Here is a 22,792-nt window from a genome sequence, read left to right on the forward strand (position 1 = left end):
TGAAATCTGACTCCTGCTGCGTCTGTGCCGTGCCTTTCGTTCGGCTCACTCGCACTTTATTGAAAAGACACGTTCAGTTTTTGATTGTAGTGTCTATTCTCTAACTGAACGAAATGATTTTATTAGTATAAAAATCTAAACGGCGGCGGGGGCGGTGTCATGGTGGGCAAGTGATAACCAGTAGCAATGGCTTTGGGAGTGGCCTCGTAAGGCAGCGAAGCAAGTGCATTCTGGGAGTTGTTGTCTTTCATCCACATGAGACAAAAATACATTTTCTGTCTTTTCTCAGTCTAGAAGGCACCAAATTCAAAAATTTCTACTACATAAATGACCCAATTTAAATACACATTCATCTTCCCAGCGCTAGGGTACCCCTTTAAGGCCCCCCCCCCCCCATTGTTTCAATTTTAGTTTCAGTATAACACTATAATAGTATGCATATTTGTCCTTTTTTATTTATTTAAATAAGAAACCAACCCAATGAATATTCGACATTTGAGGCGTAATGCTATAGAAAAGCAATAAAAGTGTTTCAGGAAGAGTGTTTTCAGCTTGTTTATTTTGATATAACAATATGGCACGCAGTCGCTTCAAACAATGGAATAAAGCTATTCGAAACATCATTCAAATGTAAATTGTAATATTCGCAATTACAATTTCAACAATTATGATTTTTGTCAATCGTGCAGCCCTATAATGAATTGACGTGCACCTGAACTTCAAAGGGACTCAAACCTCTTATTAGTTGTGATATAGTGTCTCAGACATTCACACTCGTGTTTTGGAAGCCAAATAATTAGAATAAAACAATAATAATAATATTAATTTTATATTATTATTATTCCTTTGACAGTAATAGCCAAATATTATAAAACATATGCACTGTAAAATAAACAAAAATGAATATTTTGTAAGCGTGTTATTTTACTTTTTGTGTTACTTTTTTCCTAATTTGTACACTTGCAAGAGATAAAGCTTTTATTTTGACGATAACTGCAATTAAGCTTTTATTTTTTTATGCAAACTGCAGTTGAGCTTTTATTGAGGTGTAAAATCCAGACGTTGGCTGCATCCGAAAACCTAGGCAGCTGACTTGTTTCCTCGTTGCCTTATCAGGCAATGACTGGCACAAAGGCACCTCACGAAATTGATTTCGAACAGACTTCTGAGGCAGCATACCAGTTTAATGATCTACCGCAAAATAAAGCGAGCTTTGGTGAGAACTAAACAAATATTTAATTACTACAGTAGTAATTTCATGCTAGAAATGACATCAGAAGTGGAAAACATTGGTCAAAACGAAAATGTACACACAAACTGTTCAGCAACCGCAACTTTCAGAAGCCATCTTTCTTTTTCTAGCTCAACTGTCACCGGAAAACTGTCAATGGAACACACAGGATTGTGGGATATGAAAGGCAGCGAAGGATACATCTATGCTACCTTCAAAAATTGATCAGATGAAGGTCTCTCAGGAGGCAGGAAGTGAAGCTAACATTGGATTCGGACGTGCCTTGATGCCTTCCTACCTTGAAATGTGTCCTCCGAAGGCAGCATTTTTCAGTTTTCGACGCAGCCATTATTAGACGCATAAAAGCTGATAGCGTGAGCAAACACACAGCGCAAACAGACTATATACTTATTTAATTAAATCGATTTGGTAAGGGCACAAAGCCATATAACACTTGAAATTTTTGTTTGTTTGACAGATACTTTGCCAAAGCAATGGCACAAAATGTTAGAGGCCATTTATGTTATTATATAACCGATATATTGGCAGATATTTGGCATTTTTTAAATATACGATAAATTTCTCTGTTTGGTCGATGTGTTGGAAGCGTGACTTTTATTTTGACGGCACTGAGCACAGCAGCGTTAGATCTCCCTCTCATTCTCCGTCTTCATCACAATAAATGCACTGTACCGAACTATTCTTTTATGGAAGTACATAGTTGTTAAAGGCACTTAATATAAAGTGTGGCCTCTTTTTGTTTTATTTTCACAGAAAAATTCAAAGAACATGAATGATTTTTATTTTTTTAAATGTATTATGATATAGTTGTTATACTGCAATGTTCCAGCTCACAGCACTTAATCAAGTTTAATTTTAGCCCGAAATAAACAGCTTGTGTACCTCTGCTTTAGACCATTAATAATAATTAATTTATGAATTATGAAATTATTTCTTTACCAATGTATCTGATTTCACAAAAAGTGGGTATTCTTCAAATGTTTCCTGAATAGTGATAAAATCATGGTTCATCTAAGTGTCATTGGACATTACCTGGAAGATCTCTGTCCTCACATGTTACCGGCATGTTTGTGAAAAGTGTCGGTTTGGTCAACCGCATCACTGGAAAGAGAAACATAAGAGACTGTTAACATGAAATAGTTACAATATTTTAGTTACAAAAACACATGGCGTACAGTTAACTCTAACTTCTAGGTCTAGTTGCTTCAATTTAGATTTATTTATGGTTGGCAATGGTAACAGTAACAACTTGTGTATATATCTATTCATGTGTAACTATAAATGCTCAGTTAATGCAGTTGATCCAAAGACCAACATAGCCATAAAGTGATATTTACAATATAAGGTTAATAACTTCATATATATATAGTTAGATGTCTTATTCCACGTATTCACATCCCTGTCAGCCCTCAGCAATACAGCAACAAATGATGATCTATTAATATTTCACTTAGTATTGTGAAATTATTTCATGACAACAAATTACATTGAACCTGCATTTATCTAAAAGTATCACAGCAATGAAAAACATCCTGTTCTGACATAACACTTTTGTATCTATCAAATTCAAATTTGAATCAAATTAAATTCAGTACTACAATATTAACACGTATATCTCCAATTGTACTTGCGCTTAACCCCGGTGGTTCGGTAAGACCAAAAAAAGTTTTATTTTCTGAATTTGTTCAAATGTTTTACTTCCACACACATGCACACACACACACACACACACAAAACATGATTAGAGAAGGCTAAAGTCACAATTGTGATCTTAGCAGTCAAAAATGACCAACATAGCTACTTAGTGTTCTTTTGCGATCAGAAAAAAATAAGGTAATAGGGCTTTAGAACAACATCAGGTTGACTAATTATTTACTGAATTTAGCTACACTATCCCAAAGACAACATGGCTGTTGTGTCGGGCCTATCTGGAATTTGCTTAGGGCCCTGTTTCTATTACATGATTTTCTTTATTTTTCCCAACCAGATGACACCAATCTCAATCTGCCCTCGATGCAATGGATTTTAAATACCTTTGTTGTTGAATTTTTAATTTAAACACTGTATTTTTTTCTTTCTTTTCAAAGATATAATTTTTTTCCGGGTGGTGTGGAGACAGAGGGGAACGGGATCCGCAAAGAACCTCGATCCAGGAATCGAACTTGGGTAGCCAGAGGCGCAGTTGCGTTATATGAGGGCACGCCAACCACGAAGCTATCGGCGACGACACTTAAACTATATTAACTGAAAAATAATATATTTTATTATATACATTTTATTTTATATAGAGATAAATGATGTGTAATTAAAAGTAAATATTGTCTTGTACCATGAAATACCCTCAAAATATAAAATATTAAAGAATAATTGAACAAAAAAATTCATTAATTTTGTTACAAAAATGTGCTAAACGTTATGTCTGTCTGTTTTGATCGCCAAGTGTTACCTCTAAATTAGGAATAATTCTTAATTATTTTGTTCATATTTTTTCTGAAGAAAGACAAACATAAATAGTGATGAAAGCAAAATATTAAATGTCATGAATGTATATTTACTATTTTGTAGAGGGGGGTCAAGTGACAGTTTTTATCTGAGATGTGGAGAAAATATCTTTAAAAAAGCAATTTAATGAATACACAATAACTTTAGCAATCTTTTGCTTTATATGCCAACAATGACAGTTCAAAAATGAAGAAAAGCACATTTTGTGAAGTTTGCATACCTGTAACTCAAGAAGTATTAAAGATAACTTAATATCCTTTTAGATTCTTGTTCTTAAACTTTTTCTTTTGATATCTCCATTTTAAAGGCCCAACATGGTTCAATCCCAGAGATATGGAGATCTTAATGCCGTAAATTGGTCAATTGTACACATTTTCAGTGGCCAAAAACCAAATGTGGGTCACTTTGCAATGCACACAACTGGTAATTTTTTTTTTTTAAAGAGGAATATCTGAACAACAAACAATGTTGAAACTAATGTATCTTAATGTACACAAGAAAATTTTAAAATGAAGATACCAAAAGAAAAGTTTAAGAACCAGAATCTAAAAAGGATATTAAGACATGTTTAATACTTCTTGAGTTACAGGTATGCAGATTTCATAAGAAGTGCTTTTCCTCATTTTGAAATAGTCACTTTTGGCATATAATTCAACAAAGATTGGTAAAGTCAACAGATTTTTACTAAAGGACCTGACAATTCTCTGTGTACTAATAAAATAAGGATGCTGCCATCTTTCTAAAGTCATTTTTACCCCCTGTAAGTTGGCTCCAAATCTCTGGTGAAAATTGTCATTTTGACCCCCCTCTACAATTACTCAGTAAATATACATTCATGACATTTAATATTTTGGCTTTCTTCTACATTTATGCATTTCTTTCACCAGAAAAACTGGTTGAGCTGACACGAAATGACCCTTTATTGTTCTTCATTAATTTTGGCAATCAGAAAATAATGCCAAGACATGTTCAGCAAGTATAGCCTCCTGGGTTCCACTGTCCACGTACAAGGACATTATATTTTAGTGAATTTCTCTGACACCATACATGTCACAGTTTTAAGTCTAGATGTCCTGTAAAGAGCACATTCAGGGATTTTCAGAGATACCATTTGTTTTAAGGTTTCACCAGGACAACAACAACTCCTTGGTCTTTAAAAATGAATGAATGATCAAATTTTGCACTCTTATGGAAATATGATTGTAATATTTTGTAATTATCATTTAAATCGGACTATTTTTCAAGTTGTTTGTTATAAATCCGCATCTCAGGTAAATGTTATGGGGTTTCTAAATCAAAATATGACTTTTTGTTACGAAACAGGGCATTGATGTCCTCAATAGAGGACTTAAAGCATGTTTATCAGGAATTATAGGAGTGAATATGGAAAGAAATTACATATCAATGTTCCTATAAAACATTAGATATTATTATGAAAATGTTGCCAACTATTATTACACTTCTTTTTTCATTATATGTTGCTCCAAGAACACATTAATATGTAAATTAGATCCTCCTGTGTATAGATACATTGTAATGAATGGGAAAACCCATGTGTGGCCATTTCACCCACATATTGCATAAAGTAAACTGGTATATCAATTCATTACATATCTTTCATAACATAGTTGAGAATCATCTTTAAACAACGTTTGGTTAAAAAAAACATGAAACCTAAAAATTGATTGGTGAATAAAAATAAATAAATAAATAAACATTGTTTTTGCCTATACATGTCATTTTATTTTAAACAAATGAGTCCTGGTGTGCTCTTACGAGGACAGCAAATCCCTGGGTTTTAGGAGGATATTATATGACAGATTTAGTGTTATTTGACATTCAACCCAGAAGAGATTATATAGATGACTAATAAAGCATCACTTCTATCTAACGACTCAATATCAATACTCGAATCAATAAACGACCGAAATCTGTGTTTATGATGATGATGATGCCACAACACAGCATCTGTCATGGGGGAATTGTAGATGTAGAAAACTAGACACACAGAATGACTGCGAGTCTGAATGAACTCAAAAAGTCGAGACACACTAACGTAAGTAAACATGTACCGAGCCTCAAACGTAGTGAGCTGCAAGAGGTTTGAGATACAACCCAGTCTGTACTCAGCAGAAGTGATTAGCATGCAGCTAGTAGGCGATGATGGCTTCAGCGGGATTTATGAATGAATGTAAGTGAGCGCGCAACATTGTTCAGGCATTCAACTGCTCTTTGGCTACTAGAATAAGAAGAGGTTAAACCCCGCAGTACCTTTTAATGCAAGCAAATGCTCTTGTTTTGCCTGGTTGACATCCATCCTGTCTACTCCACTGGATTGACCTTTCACCTGCATATCAGCTGCTGACGGTGACTACAGGGGGACAAATCGCGTTTCAGCGACACCAGGCAAACGCGAACGCAGCCCACAATAAATAAACAATATACGTTTTAAAACGAGTAATCTAAAAGGCGTTTCAACTGCGGATCCTGAGTTGTTTCATGTGCTAACTGACTTATAATGAACTCAGGATCCGCAGTTGAAACGCCTTTTAGATTACTCGTTTTAAAACACAGACATGAACATAATTTTTTAGGTTGTTTAGCGTCACACCGACCCCACATTTTAGACTTCAGAGATGCACAACTCTACCAGGAGATGGCTCTCGTACTCCAGAGCGATTGTGTTTTTGCTGCATTATGGATTTATTAGTACATGTACATAGTGTATATATGGTTCTTAAAACAATGTGATTCTTAACACTGATAATTAAGTGTATAAATATTATATTTTGAAGATTACTTTTCTCATTTTACATTCAATTTTAAATACATTGCAGCATTTATTTGTTTATTTATTCATTTATTATGTTTAAAGAATCTCTCTTAAGGGGATTAACATTTGAGGACCTTGTCATTAAAATGTTTGAATCCGTTTGAATCCCTTAAAGTAGCCAAGAATGAAAACAAGTTCTCCAAATGAATCAGTGTGAATCATTGTTCAATCTGCTCAAATAATACATTCTGAACACATTCAACCCGTTTGACGTGTTAATTTAAAGGAACCGACTCAAAAGAGTCATTCATTCGAGAATCGAACATTATTTCTCTATTTTACCATTTCACCTTCACCCAAAAACGTTAAACTCTTTTATAACAGCTAAAATGTATACATATTTTTAATTCTATTTTAAAATAAATTATTAAACGATGTTTTAAACAAATGTTCTAGTGACTTTTAAGTTATCTTGTTACTTTGCGACAGACTGTCGCAAACGTGCTGCCAGTTCCTTACGACGCTTGGACATCAGATGCCGTAAAGTGATTTGTCTGTACACATGGGTGAGTGGTAAAACGTGTCTCGCCGTTTTATTTAAGAACAACGAAATTTCCTCTCAATCAGGACGATAACTGTCCCATTATGTAAATATATATGTAACATTTCTTAGACTACTTGCCAGTCATTCGTTTTAGGTTATTGTATACACATATTCTCGCTACGGTTGTGTCGTGATCAAAATTTTAAAGCAAACCAGCTTGCTTACAAACACAATTGCAAAACCAATAACGTTAATCTGACCATTTAATCAACGTTTTGCAGTCCAGAATGGAGGCTAAACCGAGAAAGAAGTCATTTACTCCCAGAGACGGAAAGAAAACATCTTTCAAGTCGAAAGGTAACTTCTTTTTACATTCTTATTTTTTTATATTATGCTGTAAGATCTCCACGTATATTTCATATTCAAATTTGCAGTGTTATAAAGAGTCCACAACACAGCAGGACTACATGGGAAATAATTCAGCCTTCTGACAATGCATTAATATCAGTATTTTCCTTCATAAGGTAAACCTGGAGGAAAACCACAAGGCAAACGGCCATTCAAACCTTACAACACAGACAAAGCAAAGAGTTTTAAAAAAACAGGGGTAGATGGAGGACCAAAGAAATTCGTCAGAAAACCAACAGATGGAAAGTTCGTAAAGAAGAGGAAATACCCTGGAGATAAAGACAAACAGGAGGAAGGTACACATGTCAAAATATGTCATGGATTGTCTTACCTGGGATAGCTGTAAGTAACAGTGGCTTGTGAAGTGATGTGAATTAATCAATCGCATTATTTTTTTTCTTTTCTTTCAAAGGCCCTGAAGGGAAAAAACCTAAATGGGATGAATTCAAGCAGAAAAAGAAAGAGTTGAAGCAGAATCGTCAACTGAACGAAAAAAAGGACAGTTACCAGATTGTAAACAGAGCCAAACAAGTGTGGGAAATTGTAAGACGGTAAGTGTTAATGGTTATTACATGCAAGGATTTTGCTTATGTGTTTTTCTTCAGTCATGGGCATTTAAGGGCACAATATGTAAGAGTTTTAGATTAAAATATCCCAAAAACACTAGAACAGTGTTATATATTTTTTGACTTGTGTACTTACATTATCTCAGATGTTTCCAAGAATGTTTAAATCTTGAGAAATAAGCCTTTTTTTTACCAGGACATGGATCGTGTCAGTGCATTGCCTATCAATGACATCATACCCGCGTTACCCTTGTTTTTTTATTTTTAGAAACCATGGAAACACTAGAGGCGCTTTAATATATTATGTTTTATTAGACGGGAACAACTGTTTGAATACATTGACTGAAAAATAATCATTGTTATATAGCCAAACACAGTTAGTCTTATTGTTTGAATCTCGTTTTCTTGATTTAATGCAAGTACCATAGCCTGACGTTGTCATACTCAATTCTAGTCAGAATATGAGTCTGATACTGCTCCGTTGGGCTGTGATTATGGGGCGTGTTTCAACTGAACCAGGAAAGACCGCAATTGGCTAGACCTACAACCAATCAGAGCAACGGAGCGACGCATAACGTTAGTTGTCAAATATCAACAGAACTCAACTGCACTGTGTTGCCAAGTCCCCAGTTTTGCCGCGGGATGTTTTTCCATGTCCGCGGGTTGAAGCGACCCCACATATGTGATATTTAGACCCAGGCAATCCTGCCATAAAAACACACATTTTACCCCCCAAACGCCATTTTTTCCCCAGCGGAAAGCTATTGGGCTTGTTTTGGGCTAGTTTTGAGTAGCAATTGGGCGGGTTTTGTTTTGAAAACTTGGCAACTCTGTGCACGCACACTGGAAGAAGTGAGTGTAAACAATGTTTGCCGGTGTTGTAAAAAAGAATTTAAGGATACACAGAGTACTTACCAACACGATCATCATTTCTGAGAGAAATAGTAAAGGTGAACGCATATTCGAACAAGTTCTCCATTTAGGATTAGAACAAATTCAATCCAAGCGCTCTTTGGTGACGTGGATGATTACGTTACTGTTTATCATCTGTCCATCATCATCTAAAGCCCGCCCTGACAATTTGATTGGTCCGAACAGCTTCTGTTCGGGCATAGTTGCTCCACAACGGATCAAGTCCAGACCGAACTTCCCGAACTAAAATGTTGTGGGCGGGGCTAAGTTCGGCTGGCATCCAGGCTACAAGTACCATGTTTTACCATGGCTAATATCGATCTAGCTTACTGCAGTGTGCAACAAGTTTCTCATAGTAGCCACAGAGCAAACGCACAGAGTACGCACAGTACATAACTTTCAACACATTCAAATGTTTCTAATATGATAAAACAGCTTTGCATTACCCCACATACACATGACCGGAAGAAGCGGAAGCGGCGACTGTGGTATAATAAAAGTCCACTGCTCTCGAGCCGCGTGTCTCGCTCGTCTCTCATTAGCAATCGCTCCAGTGGCCACGTTGCTCTCCCACAACACTCGGCCCTGCTCTGCTTCGTTCCACAGTAATGTTATTAATCTCATCCATGAACTTGATTTCTGCCCGAGAAATCTGCATTTCTTTTCCACTGGCTGTGAGGTGAAGGCGACATCTCCCATGAATCCGCGCTCAATCTCAGCGCTATCAGGCTACGCCTTTGTTTTGAATAGGTGATGTCTAGCGGCCAAAAACTACATATTGTGCCTTTAATAATAATATAATAACAAGCTCTCATCTAACACTCAGATTAATTGTCTACAATGGCAAACAATAGATATACATGCATCATAGTAGAATTCTAAACAGTCATTTCCATCACGTCTCAAATCAATCAATAATAAATAATTGTATTTTTCCTAAATACATGTAATTAAATGGTGATATTACATGATTTGCAGGATTTGTCGAAATTACAGCTTCATCTGAAATGATGCAGGATAAAAATGTACATAAATAATATTTATCATCTCAAACATGCTTTTGTTTGCACTGGTTATCTCTTTGGTAAACATTAAACAAGTAAAAAATGTTTGGACAAAATTGATGTAAATGGTTTTGTCAGTAAATATTGAAATCTGGCTTGTGTATGGTTCTCTTAATATAGATTATCTTTAGTATTAAAGTATTTTAATGTGCATATTAAAATGATTCTGAGAAACTTTTAATTTGACCTTCATACAACCAAAAAGTTAGTTTGGTTACACTTTATTTGGTAACACTTTATTTTACCGTGTCCTTGTTACATATACTGACCATAGTAATAACAGTAAATTATGCATAATTACATGCAACTAACCCTAAACCTCAATCCTAACCCTATAGTAAGTACAAGTAGTTACTTAAAGGTGGGGTAAGTGGTATTTCAAAACTGCTTTAGAAAAGTATCTCGGGCCAAGTACTAAAACAAACTTATAGCCAATCAGCAGTAAGGGGCCTGTCTACTAATGACAGGGAGAAGAGAGCGCTCAGTGCAGTCATTATTCAAAAGACACGACACAGAACGGACATTAGTCGAGCGACGTCAGGAAGAGAGAGATGGCTAAGATGTCTGTGGAACAAAATATGGCTTACGATCAGGCAAGAAGTTGGACCCGTGTAAATATCGGATCAGCTTTCCAGCGCTGGAGAGAACTCAAGGAGCGAAGGCCAAGGTTGCTTTATTTCTTTTCAATAGGCGAGTAACATTGATTTAGTTTTGTTTCACATAACTAATGCTGGCTTATGCTTGAATATGCTCATGTGTAATGTTTAATTGTATCGTCGTTCACTTCAGCGATGATAAAGACCCTTTCATTTCCACACCGTATAAGCCTGAAGCGTCTAAACCTCCTCCACTGTCTGTTTCAAGCGTCAGCTCCCAAAGTGTGTCCGAAAAGTACGATAATATACTCCTAATATATGTTTGTTTCCTTTGGTTCCTCTTTTCGTGATCCATATAACCCTCTAATCTTGTCATAATTGTAATATGTTCGTTAGTCGTGCTCGTGATATCGAGTTGTTCGTGAGAACTGTGTTTTTGTGATATAAGGGATGACTTCTTCACTGAACATTCGACCTGGATTACCATAGTAACACATTGCTTTCACTTATTTATTGAAGACATCGTACCCTCGGCCGGCTGGCACAGCAGATTCCTCCATAGTCGTTGCCTGGGTTACGTATGTGTGGGGCGGAGCTATCAAAATAGGGGCCTGTTTGTTTTGGTGATTTGAACAACATCGGTTACCAGAAAGCACTTACCCCACCTTTAATATTACTCAGTACTTAATTGAATAATTACAGTGTAACAAAGACACCTTAAAATGAACCGCAACCCTTTATTTTGTACATTGTACTTACTCAAATATGTACTGAGTAATATAAATTAACTACATGTACTTATTATAGAGTTGCGGTTATGATTAGGGTTTGGTTTAGGGTTAGTTACTTGTAATTGTGCATCATTTAATGTTATTACTATAGTGGACATCTAGTAATGTGTAACTGCATCACCTTAAAATAAGTTGTTACCATTAGTTTTAATAAATATCAAAAGATGAAGAAACTCATATCTGTGTGTTTTGTGGAATTACAGGAAAGACTGTGACAAGCAAAAGAGGGTCAAACTGATGAAAGAACTACAGGACCTTGTGAAAGGAAAAATTAAAACAGTAAATAAAGACTCTTTTTCACTGAACATTTTTGTGTAATTACAGTATTTTGAAAAAAATGTGATACATACATTTTTGGTTGTCTTTTTTGCTAGATTGCATTTGCTCATGATTCCACACGGGTGCTTCAGTGTTTTATTCAGTTTGGCAGTGATCAGCAGAGGCAGGAGGTCTTTGATGAACTCAAAGGTCGGTCCTCTCATCAGTATAATGAACTGCATGTGTTTATGTGAAGTGATCATCTCTCATCACCCTTCTCTACCCTGATGTTTTGCTTTCTAGAGCACATTGTGGATTTGAGTAAATCGAAATATGCCAGAAACATTGTGAAGAAGTTTCTAATGTATGGGTAAGTCACATCCATTTCTCATCAATCTCTTAAACGATTGGGTTAAGAGAAAGTAAATGATAAAGCAGTGACTTTAAAAAAAACATTGTATGAGTCACATTCTTCATTCACAAACAAGTGTTTGCTATGTTTGACTTCAGAATAATGCAAAATGTTTTTATGATGCTTTCAAACAATAATCGTTTGATAATTTGTGGTGTAGGAGTAAGCACCAGGTGGGGGAAGTGATGTTGGCTTTTAAGGGGAAGGTCAGACAGATGCTCAGGCACTCCGAGGCGTCTTCAGTAGTTGAGTACGCTTACAACGATAAGGCCATCCTTTCCCAGAGACTCATGCTCACTGAGGAACTCTATGGAAACACATTCCAAGTCTTCAAGGTGCGTGTGCTCTCAGCTGCTGGATACCTAGAAGCTTCATGTAAATAGAAAGATAAATGTGTTTGTTGTCCATAAAAATGGTTTAATGTTTTTTTTGTTTGTTTTTTGGTCAGTCCTCAATTTGTCCTACATTAGAGAAGGTATTGGAAGCAAATCCAGAGAAAATGGATGGCATCATGGATGAAATGAAGCAGATCCTCACACCAATGGCACAGAAGTGAGTTACTCTTAAAGCGACATGTAGGGATGCGCAGTATGAGCAAACACAATTGTCCACAGTTTATTTTTAATAGTTTTTTTTTTTAATTGTCTATCTTTAGCCCTATTCTGACTGGATTAGTTTTACAAGGGTAATTTTACCACAGGACGTCTGTAATATTAATGGCCAATTTGCACGGGATATGAAATCTCAGCAAAACTAGCACAAGTGGGAGTGGTTACTTGATTTATGCTCCGCCGTCACCTCCCTGTCGTTATGTGCGTTAAGAAATTAAGTTGCTTCCTGATATCATGTGTGCAAACATATAATCTTTATATATCATGTATGTATGTGTGTATATATATATATATATATATATATATATATATATATATATATATATATATATATATATAAATAAATAAATAACAGTTAGGTCTGGTTGAACTATTTATTAACTATATTAATACAATTTTGATTTGATTATGTTGGTAATAGGCACTTACCTAAAGCTAAAAGAAATGTTGTGCCTCTGACAAGTGCTTTCGACCTTCTTTTTTGTCTGAGTGGTAAGCAGAAAACACTTGAGGTTTGCCACAGACTTGTCCCACCATCTAGAGCGCAACTGAATGCTTTTTCAAGCGCCTCCATACTTGAAAAACCATGGAAAACTACTTTTAAACAGGAAATGACAGAATATTTACATGCATATTTACAGCGGGTCTATTCGCACAGGATTGGTATTACCCGAGGTAATTTTTCCGGACTTTTTTACAGAAGGTAAAAGTCGGCGTAATATTTACTAACACTGTCCGTTATGATAACTGAGATGGCACAATCGAATGAGACCTATGTACACATGGTAGAATTTGAACAAAATGAGTGATAATTCTGCAAAAACACTGAAATTATGTAACGCCTTGATTAAAAAACAATTTAATTCAAATAAAGCTGAAATAAAATGTAATTAGATGAAAAACATAAAATTAGAAATGTCAATACATCATCAATCCTTCTTCCAAAAATTATTCACTATGATAAACCTATTATAAGTGTTTATATTTTAGACCTGACGGGATGTTTTTCATGGGAAATTGCGTATGTACGTCACTCGCCCGGTATACAACCCTAATTGTAAAGGGTCATTTTTGTAGCGATGTGCTGGAATTTATTATCAAGGAAGTACCATGTTTTATTAATGGGTATAGCTACAGTTACATCTTAAGCTAGTCATCTTGAGATCCTTTTCATCTAAACTGGTTATATCTCTTAAGCCTAATAGTTAATGTTTTATGAGCATTAGGATAATCATATTCATCTGCACTGTCACGCAGAGCCCAAGAACAACAAAAACAACGTTCTTCCGCAAACTGCATGTAGCTTTGTTTTTTATCCGCTAGGGGCCAAAAGTTACATAGTGTTCTTTTTAAAATTAAAATAAATTAAAGCTGAATAGAACAAAAAACTAATAAAAATTACAAACACACATCAACATTACTAAAACTTAAGCTAAAATGAAAAATAAAAGCATATTCACTGGTGTATCAAAAACCTGTTGTCAATTTTTTTTACACAGTTTATACCATCATACCGCCCTGGCATGTGATGATACAGTCTTGTCTTAGTACTTTATTTCTGAGTGAATTAATGCATTACGTTCCCTCCACAGGGAGGCCGTCATTAAACATTCATTGGTCCACAAAGTTTTTCTGGACTTCTTTGAGCATGCTCCCGCCAAACAGAGAACGGTGAGTGTTGTGTCCAGTTTGACTGCTGATCTTGTTACCGTCTGCTGTCTGTACTGATGTCTGTTGTTGCCTGTCATTTCAGGAGATGATCGAGTCCATCAGAGAAGCGGTCGTGTACATGGCACACACACATGATGGAGCCAGAGTGACCATGCACTGTTTATGGCACGGCACACCCAAGGTTAGCACTCCTTTAGACACGCCACATTAGACACTTCATGATTGCTGGTGTTTGCTTTTAACCTGACGTGTTTTTGTCTCTTCTTTTTTTTTTCAGGACCGCAAAGTTATAGTAAAAACAATGAAATCATACATTGCTAAGTTTGCAATGGTAAGCTGCCTTTCTTATCTGTGCAATCTATGAATAAGTGAATATATCACTGAAAGTCTGCATTATATTTCACCCCAAAATCAATATATATATACAGGCCTGGTCAGAATTATTGGGATCCTTGGTTAATATGAAGAAAGAAGCCTGTGAAAATAAATTTGCATTGTTAATCATTTTGATCATTAAACAAATTCAGGGCAGAATGTCATTATGAAATGTTTTTCTTTAATACACATTGGTCACAATTAATGGCACCCTTTTATTCAATACTTTTTACAACCTCCTTTTGCCAAGATAACAGCTCTTCTCCTATTGTGAAAGTGACATGTGAAGGCCAAGTATGGTAACCCATACTCAGAATTTGTCCCCTACATTAACCTATCCAAGTTAGTACACATATTAGGTGCAGGGTAGTGAACACACTGCAAACCGCGGCGCCCGTGGAACGATTCAGGGTTAGGTGCCTTTCCCATAAATGCCTGATGAGTTTGGCAAAAACCTGACAAGAGATCAGAGACCATTCATTCCATACAGAATCTCTCCAGATCCTTCAGATTCCCAAGTGCATGTTGAATGATACACTCTCCTCTTCAGTTTTCAATAGGGTTCAAACACAAGTCCTCTTCCAGGCAGATTCGTAACATCTTTAGTTGATTGGAACTTCTTAATTATTGCCCTGATGGTGGAAATGGGGATTTTCAATGCATTAGCTATTTTCTTACAGCCACTTTCTATGTTGTGAAGCTCAACAATCTTTTGCTGCACATCAGAACTATATTCTTTGGTTTTACTCAATTACTAAATGATTAAGGGAATCTGGCCTTTGTGTTTCCTCATATTTGTAGTCCTGTGGAACAGGAAGTCATGGCTGAATTGGACAATTACATGCTTAGTCACCCTGGTGTGCTAAAAAAATGTAGATATGAATGGAAATATACTTCAGAGATATTTTACTCATAAGAATTGGGGTGCCAATAAGTGTGGCCAACATGTATCAGAGAAAATCATAATCACATCATAATGATTTCCCCCCCACTTTCATTTGTAAGATTTTTGTGAATTTTTTTTGGAAAGATCAAAAGGATTAACAATGCAGATTTATTTTTGTGTGTTTGTGTATTTTTATATTTGTGGAATCTAACTAAAAGAAAATGAGGGGAAATTGTTTACAAAAATAAGTTGGCTTTGTTTTCTTTAAGAAAATTATAATTTCTGTTTTCATTAGATTTTTGTGGTGGAAAGTTAGCCTAGACACAGTATTAACAAACCTCATATCATTTATTTTAAATCATTACATTTTTCACAGAAGTAAAATGATTTTTTTTATTTTCAGGGTGAATATGCTCATCTTGCCTTATTGGCCGCATTTGATTGCATTGACGACACCAAGTTGGTTAAACAAATTATCATCTCAGTAAGTGCTCTTCATTTAGATATCTCTTTATTGGTAGTTTTTCTTTTTTAATATTTCTAATTATGTTTTTGTCTGTCTTATCTTGCTCTCAGGAAATGGTTAATTCCTTATCTGACATAATCAGCAATAAACATGGTAAAAAAGTGCTGCTTTACCTGCTGAGCCCAAGAGACCACGCACACCTCTTACCCGAGATCATTCAGGTGCTTGAGAAAGGTGACGGCAATGCACACAGGTATGTTGTATGAGAAAATGACGACATTTCTATGAATTTTCACAGAATTTGGATCAACCATGTCAGAGACACAGATGAAGAAATGCACCACTCAAAAGCTGACGTATTTTGTTTTTACCTCTTCCAGTAAGAAGGATGTAGCGATCAGGAGGAAGGAGCTTCTGGACGCCGTGTCCCCTCCTCTGCTGGACTACCTGTGTGAGAACGCTCAGTCTATGGTGATGGATAAAGCAAGCTGTGTGGCTGTGAGTGACATCCTAGGGGCCGCCATTGGAGATCTCAGGCCTGCCATGGAGGCTGTGGCGGCTCTGGCAGTCGGGCCACTAGTACCAGGTGGAGAAGATGGCCAGGTAACTAACCTACAGGTTTTAGCCTCAGATATTTGCAGTACAGTCAGCACTACCAGTATTAATATGACTTTGGATCAATTATCATCATTATTGTTCAAATTTGTTTTTTAATTTTTAAATCACATTTTTATTTATTTAATGTTGGCATGAAACGGCTTCTGGAACAAGAACAAATGTAGGGCGGGGACTTGATTTTGTCCATAGGGAATTGATTGGATGGTTGTGGTTTGCAATTGGTGGATCTCATGTTATCGACAGGCTGTCCCGACCTTGCGCAAGTAAACATGTCATCAGATGAAATATGTAGCATCGCATCAACGTATTTTCTTTTTCCATTTATTAACATTATTTAACTTCATTAGTTAATATAAACTATCATTGAAAAAACTTCTAAAGCATTTATTAATCTAAGTTACTAATTACTAACATTTTTAAAAAGTTGAGCTGACATGAACAGTTGTATTTAACATTAACAAAGATTACATGAATACTGAGGAAATATTTGGAAACTGAAACATTACAGGACTCAGATGTAAATCATTTTGGAATATTTTTATGGTAATGGTTTGATAATTCTGTTTCTTGTAGCTACATATGGCAGAACACCCCGCTGGTCACCTGGTGTTGAAATGGTTGATCGAGCAGGATACTAAGATGAAGGAGGCAGCGAGAGAGGGCAAGTACAAAATGTCAAACCCTGACACTCCTCACAGCTTTGGGCTGTAAAGCTTGCTGGGAATTTTGAGGATACTTTTGGGTTTCCTTTTCTATTTTAAGAAGTCATTTGGTGTATATAAGCCTACTAATAAAAACGAAGTGAGCAGTTTTACATGAAAACAAAAAGTTTTACTGTCCTGTCTTGTCTAATTTGGATCCACAGAGCGTTTTTCCAGCATTCTTCTGGAGAAGGTGGGGTTGGAGAACCTCAAGACGTGGGTTTCAGTCAACCGTGGTGCCATTGTTCTTTGTTGGTAAGTTTATGGCCGCCACAAATGAACAGATCAGATCTAGAACTAACTAAATATACTCCCTTTTGTGTACTCTTGTAAATTGCTTTCGAATTGGTGGGCGTAAGCATAGCACAGCAGCCATTGTTCTTTGAGCATTGGTTAAACACACTGAATATACACAAAGAAGAACATGCCTGTACATTCATTCATGTTTAAAAACCTCTGCTTCACAAAGCCTCCAAAAGTGCTTATCCTATGACATCCCAAGCTCTCTATCGCAGCAAATTTGCTGCTTTTCCATCATGCTGTCGATTATTAGCTGGAGGAATTCCCTACAGTGAGCTTTGGGTTAAGCACATCTTCCACAGTCCTGCTTCATTATACCATGCTGTTGTCTGTATGCTAATAAAGGGCTAAACTGTGGCTCCCAGCTGCAAACCCTTGAGTTACATGCCGCAAAGGATTATGGGTTTTTTCCACTCCCCGTCTCAGCCTCAGTCTTTGTGCATGACCTCTTATAATCTCCCTAAGACTTTAAGCAGTGAGAGATTTGTTTCTTTATATTCTCAGCCTGGACTGTTTGTTTATTCTGATGTCACTTCTTTTCTTCCACCAATCAAATTTCACAAAAAGAGACACTTAATCTATGAATGGATTTTTGCATTGGTTGGTAGCGTTTGATTGAAGTTTCAGTTGCTTTATTTGGGTTTTTTTTGTGTTTCGACAGCCTTCTTCAAAGTGCAGATGAAAGTGTTGCTGAAGAAGTGAAAGTTATGCTGAAATCCATCCTTCCTGAACTACAGAAGATCCAGAACTCTAAAGGAGTTGAGGTTCTCCTGGAAAAACTGGCCTAAAAGAGGTTGATCTCCCAAATCCATGTTATTTAGTTTTTCTTTCTTATGTATTTTTAATTGTGAATTTATATGCTGATGTATGTAAATACAAAATACACAAGATTACCTGGACCTGTGTTTTTGAGTTATTTCTTTTTAATGTCTAATCTTGTGAAACCATGTCCCAAGTCATATTTCGCTCCAAAATCAATGGATTTTTTTCCCCCGCATTGAGAAGTTTGCTTGATAATTTAGCAAAGGATACTGTGATGTGGAAAGAAATATATTTAAATGTTTAAATATTTATACATCATAATATTTATTGTACCAAATTGAATATATGCTAATGGATGGAAATATTACAGATTTCTATGTGAGATGTATTTGTAAAATGTAAAAAAAGGTATATATGTATATAATATTCTATATAAGGTAGCTTTGAGTATGGAGGCATGCGTGCTTTAAAATTAATTTTGTTTCCCTGCTCTACTTCCATCTGTCCTTGGGACTTCAATGATCCCCAAGGATTAATCTTTCAAGGATTATCAATGCTTGCATGAGCATGCTTTTCAGATTTAATTACATTCTAGTTGTCTGCATTCTTATAGACGTCACAATGGCCACTCTTTAAGTCAACACGTTTTTGTAATTGTAAGTCACATACAAGGCCAAGTTATTGTTATGAGGATGTCGGCTCTGAATTCATTTGAACAGGTTTACTTCTGCAAGTTGGATGTAAGTCATAAAATAGCCTTGCCAATACAGCAGTTAACCTTATATGAGATCTTTTTCCAATCGGCCCAGCTCAGAGTGTTTCCAGAGGAAACCAGATGATCTAAATCATAAGTCGGCTTTTCCTGATTGACCCTTACACAAATGCCTATACAAGATTGTAAAACGGACTGATGCTGAGCTTGTGCTTCGCCAGATGTTAAAACCTTCAACTGATTATTTGAAGAAGTGTTTGTCAACACTGGATTATTTGTCTTAACCCATATATAAATACATATTTATGACTTTTTTTCTTTTACTTATGGCACAGTAAAAATCAAATGTTTTTTTAACAGTTGATATCTGACAATTGACGTTCCAAGAAGAGTTTTTATTAACTGCATTATTACCTGTAAGAGCTGCCTAAATGCATTGATTCAGCATAAAACGTACTTAAAAGGGCTGCCTTTTGTGTATAGTACAAAGGTTTTTCAATATACATGTATCCCAGCAGCACAAACAACACTGTTTCTATACAGATATAAATTTGTTTGAAGACAGTTACGTGGATGTTCTGGTTGGTTTGAATGTTTTGTTGTCCATGAAAGAGTAGGTCAGCGCATCGCACCCTAAAAACAATCTGTAAACGTCTTTGCAGCCCTTTTCACAAACCTCACTTTCCCGCGATTCTTTATGGAGGAGGTGTATTCATAGGCTTTCAGCTTTGCATAGTAGTCTGAGAATTTATTAAACAGGATGGAGATTGGCATGCCGTTGAGAATAATTCCAAATGAGATGCACGCAAATGCAAAAATCCTGCCCAGGGGAGTCTCTGGAAACATGTCCCCATAGCCCACAGTGGAGATGCTCACCTGTGGAATAAATGTACGAGGAAAACTTGAGTGTGCAGTAAAATCTTTTGAGATGTGAAAAATCTGTCAAATTCTCGATACGGCATAAATGTCATTAGAGCTAAATAGAAGAGCTGTTGGGGATTACGCAAACAATACATTGATGACAAAGAAGTTCCACTTGGACTTTTTGAGAGGAATCATTTAATAGCATTATAGCAGAAAGACAGGTAGTCTGGCTCTGTCAGTATACTCTACACAACAAGTACTGTGATATTACCATGTTTTTTGGACATGTACCATGGATATACCGCCATAATATTAGAAGTTCAGCACCATGGTATATTGTTGCATTATCACCTAATCCCATCCCTTCCCAATGGTACAATCACAGTACTTTTTATACCAGGAACAAACTTGAAAAAGCATGTACTCACAGCTGCCCACCACCATGCATGTGGAATGCTGGTGAAGTTTGTTTGATGCACATCATGCTCTACGGTATAAACCATGGCAGAGAATGTGAAAATTCCCATCGCAATGAAGAGGAAAAGACAGCCCACTTGTTGATAACATTGCCGGAGCGTGAAGCCGAAGGCTCGAAGTCCAGTAGAGTGACGTGCTAGTTTTAGGATGCGAAATATTCTCATGAGTCGCATGATGCGGAGAACTTGCCCCACTTTACCAACCCGTCCTACAGTCTCAATATCGCTACCATGTCTCCCGTAGTCCTCTTTCTCAAAGTGCTCTAGGAACATCTGAAGATATAATGGAAAGATTGCAATCAGGTCCACAGCATTCAGCACGCTCTTTGCAAAGTGTTTGAGGGCAGGTGTGGACACGAGCCGGAGCAGATATTCCATGGTAAAAAACGCAATGCAGAAAGTCTCAACATACTCGCAGTAGGTCTTCCCACTCAGGTGGCCGGCGGTGGTCTTATATTGCATTTCCTCTACCGTATTGAGCGTCATCGCCACAAGGGATACCAGCACGAAGAAACTGGATGCTACTGCCATGACCTTGGCTGTGACCGATGAGAAGGGCTTCTCCATTAAGTTCCAAATGAGGAAACGTGTATGACCAAAAGCCATATCCTGGAACAGGTCCTCATGTTCCTCAGTTTCCACCTCTGCCTCAAGTTCTCTTTGCACCTTCAGCTGTTCGTTGAGTTCATCTTGTCGTTCCTCGAATGAAATGCGGCAGCAGCGATGGGTGTTCTTGATACGAACGCCCCAGTAGTTGATCTCCTCCAAGAAATTGCGTGGGCACAATTCATCTTTAATCCAGAGAACTCCAGTCCTATAGAAGTTAAAGATGCTGTGGAAGATGTCTGGATCTCTGTCAAAGAAAAATTCATTATTCTGGACAGTGTAATCATCACAGAGGTCAAGTTTCCTGTTGTGGTCCGTATATGTTGCAAGACGGCCAATTCTTGTTTTGGGATATTTTGCTGCTACCCTGTAAGAGATCTGGTAGACCTTGCCTCCTACGTTGATGTTGAGCATGTAGTTCTTAGTCGGAGAGGAGGACTGCTTACCAGGGGAGGACATCAGTCTCTCCTCTTCATCGTCTTCATACTCTGCGTAGATGTCATAAATATCCTTGCTTAATTCCTGCATCGAATTCCATGGTTTCACCCAGTTGTGCTGGCCGAATGGAAGCTCAGAGTCCTCTGGATCTTTGGGAGCTGGGACTGTGACTCCAAGTTTATAGTTGGGGAAAAGGCTTTGCCTCCTACCTTTAAGCTTGATCATGGTGCCAGCGTCCTCTCAGCCTGGCAGATGCACAGGTTACTGGAGGTGTAGAGGCATTAGATTGCTCTAATACCTCTGCGCTGCTTCCTGCATTTGCTCAGGGGTCTGACTCAGACTAATGTTGCTGACAGAGAGGATCTGAGTGCTTAAAGGTTTAAATACTATGATCCTCTTCCAGATTTCTCTACCAACCATGATGTCTTTCATTTGCTGTACATTCACCAATTTCAAACATAATATGAGGATATTACACCATGTATCTTGTATATAGCAATAGAAGTTATCTTTTGACATACCCTGCACCAGGCATAGCTCTGGAATTTGGATGAGGACTATTTTGCAAAGGGATGGATATCAGACCACATTCTAGTAATGCAGTGTTTATTAAATTATCTATCCCTTCACATAATTCTTGTGCCCTTGTAATCTTTAATAAAAAATAACTTCTGTTTATTACGACGTGTTTACCGTGCTGATGGTGGGACATCCTGTCACTCACATGAGATCGCAGCAATAGCAAACAACAATCCAATGATCCAATCAATTCCAGATGATCAAAACCCAACAGCTTTCTTGTTCGAGAAGCTGTTTCACTCGGAAATACAATTAACGTGATTTCAGCAAGTACAACATGGTCCTGGATCAACATCTTTGTAGATCCTGGAACAACATTCCAATCAACCAATCAGATTTGAGGGACAAGTTTAGAGTTTGTCAAATTTAGGCTTACGACCAGGGTTGGGTGCTTCTACTTCAGTGATTTCTCTCTGCTTTTAGGGATGCTCACTGCATCTCTCATTTCGAAGGCTGCGTCCTCCGGAGGTCGCATTTGAAGCCTGTATTTGACTCATTTAAGAATATTAACCTTTAGATTGCGAAGTAAAGAAATTACAGTATTTTTACTAGCCTGACATCGTCATACTCAGATTCTAGTCAGAATGAGTCTGATACTGCTCCATTGGCCTGTGATTGGGGCGTGTTTCAACCGAACCAGGAAAGAAAA

At 36.9% G+C, this 22,792-nt stretch overlaps 3 protein-coding genes across 5 annotated transcripts in view; 1 reads left to right on the forward strand and 2 right to left on the reverse strand.

The window, feature by feature from the left end:
- The window catches only part of trappc13 (trafficking protein particle complex subunit 13), a 22,963-nt gene extending 16,840 nt beyond the window's left edge, over positions 1–6,123 (reverse strand). For both annotated transcript variants that reach the window (XM_079804545.1, XM_079804544.1), the window contains exons 1-2: positions 6,026–6,123; positions 2,285–2,353 (exon numbers count right to left, since the gene is read on the reverse strand). In XM_079804545.1, coding sequence (XP_079660671.1) covers positions 2,285–2,353; positions 6,026–6,107 — 151 coding nt within the window. In that variant the 5' untranslated portion in view covers positions 6,108–6,123. The remainder of the gene's footprint in view (positions 1–2,284; positions 2,354–6,025) is intronic.
- Positions 6,124–7,045: 922 nt separating this feature from the next.
- On the forward strand, positions 7,046–18,605 carry pum3 (pumilio RNA-binding family member 3). Of its 2 annotated transcripts, none has more exons than XM_079804478.1 (18): positions 7,046–7,093; positions 7,353–7,428; positions 7,596–7,775; positions 7,892–8,030; positions 11,612–11,687; positions 11,783–11,876; positions 11,970–12,036; positions 12,239–12,413; positions 12,527–12,630; positions 14,282–14,360; positions 14,443–14,541; positions 14,638–14,691; positions 16,025–16,105; positions 16,198–16,340; positions 16,468–16,690; positions 17,279–17,366; positions 17,571–17,661; positions 18,368–18,605. In XM_079804478.1, exons 2-18 carry the CDS (start codon positions 7,359–7,361, stop codon positions 18,492–18,494), a joined length of 1,890 nt encoding a protein of 629 aa, XP_079660604.1. In that variant the 5' UTR covers positions 7,046–7,093; positions 7,353–7,358; the 3' UTR covers positions 18,495–18,605. The 2 variants fall into 2 exon arrangements, with proteins under 2 accessions (XP_079660604.1, XP_079660605.1); XM_079804479.1 differs by having other exon boundaries at positions 7,068–7,174.
- Positions 18,367–21,868, reverse strand: kcnv2a (potassium channel, subfamily V, member 2a). The gene is made up of 2 exons (XM_079804480.1): positions 20,473–21,868; positions 18,367–20,056 (listed from the first exon to the last, which is right to left on the reverse strand). The coding sequence occupies exons 1-2, from the start codon at positions 21,787–21,789 to the stop codon at positions 19,814–19,816; spliced, it is 1,560 nt and encodes a 519-aa protein (XP_079660606.1). The 5' UTR covers positions 21,790–21,868; the 3' UTR covers positions 18,367–19,813.
- Positions 21,869–22,792: the final 924 nt, after the last annotated feature.

Source organism: Gobio gobio, assembly GCF_949357685.1.
Source record: "Gobio gobio genome assembly, chromosome: 22".
In the NCBI taxonomy this organism is placed as follows: Eukaryota; Metazoa; Chordata; class Actinopteri; order Cypriniformes; family Gobionidae; genus Gobio; species Gobio gobio.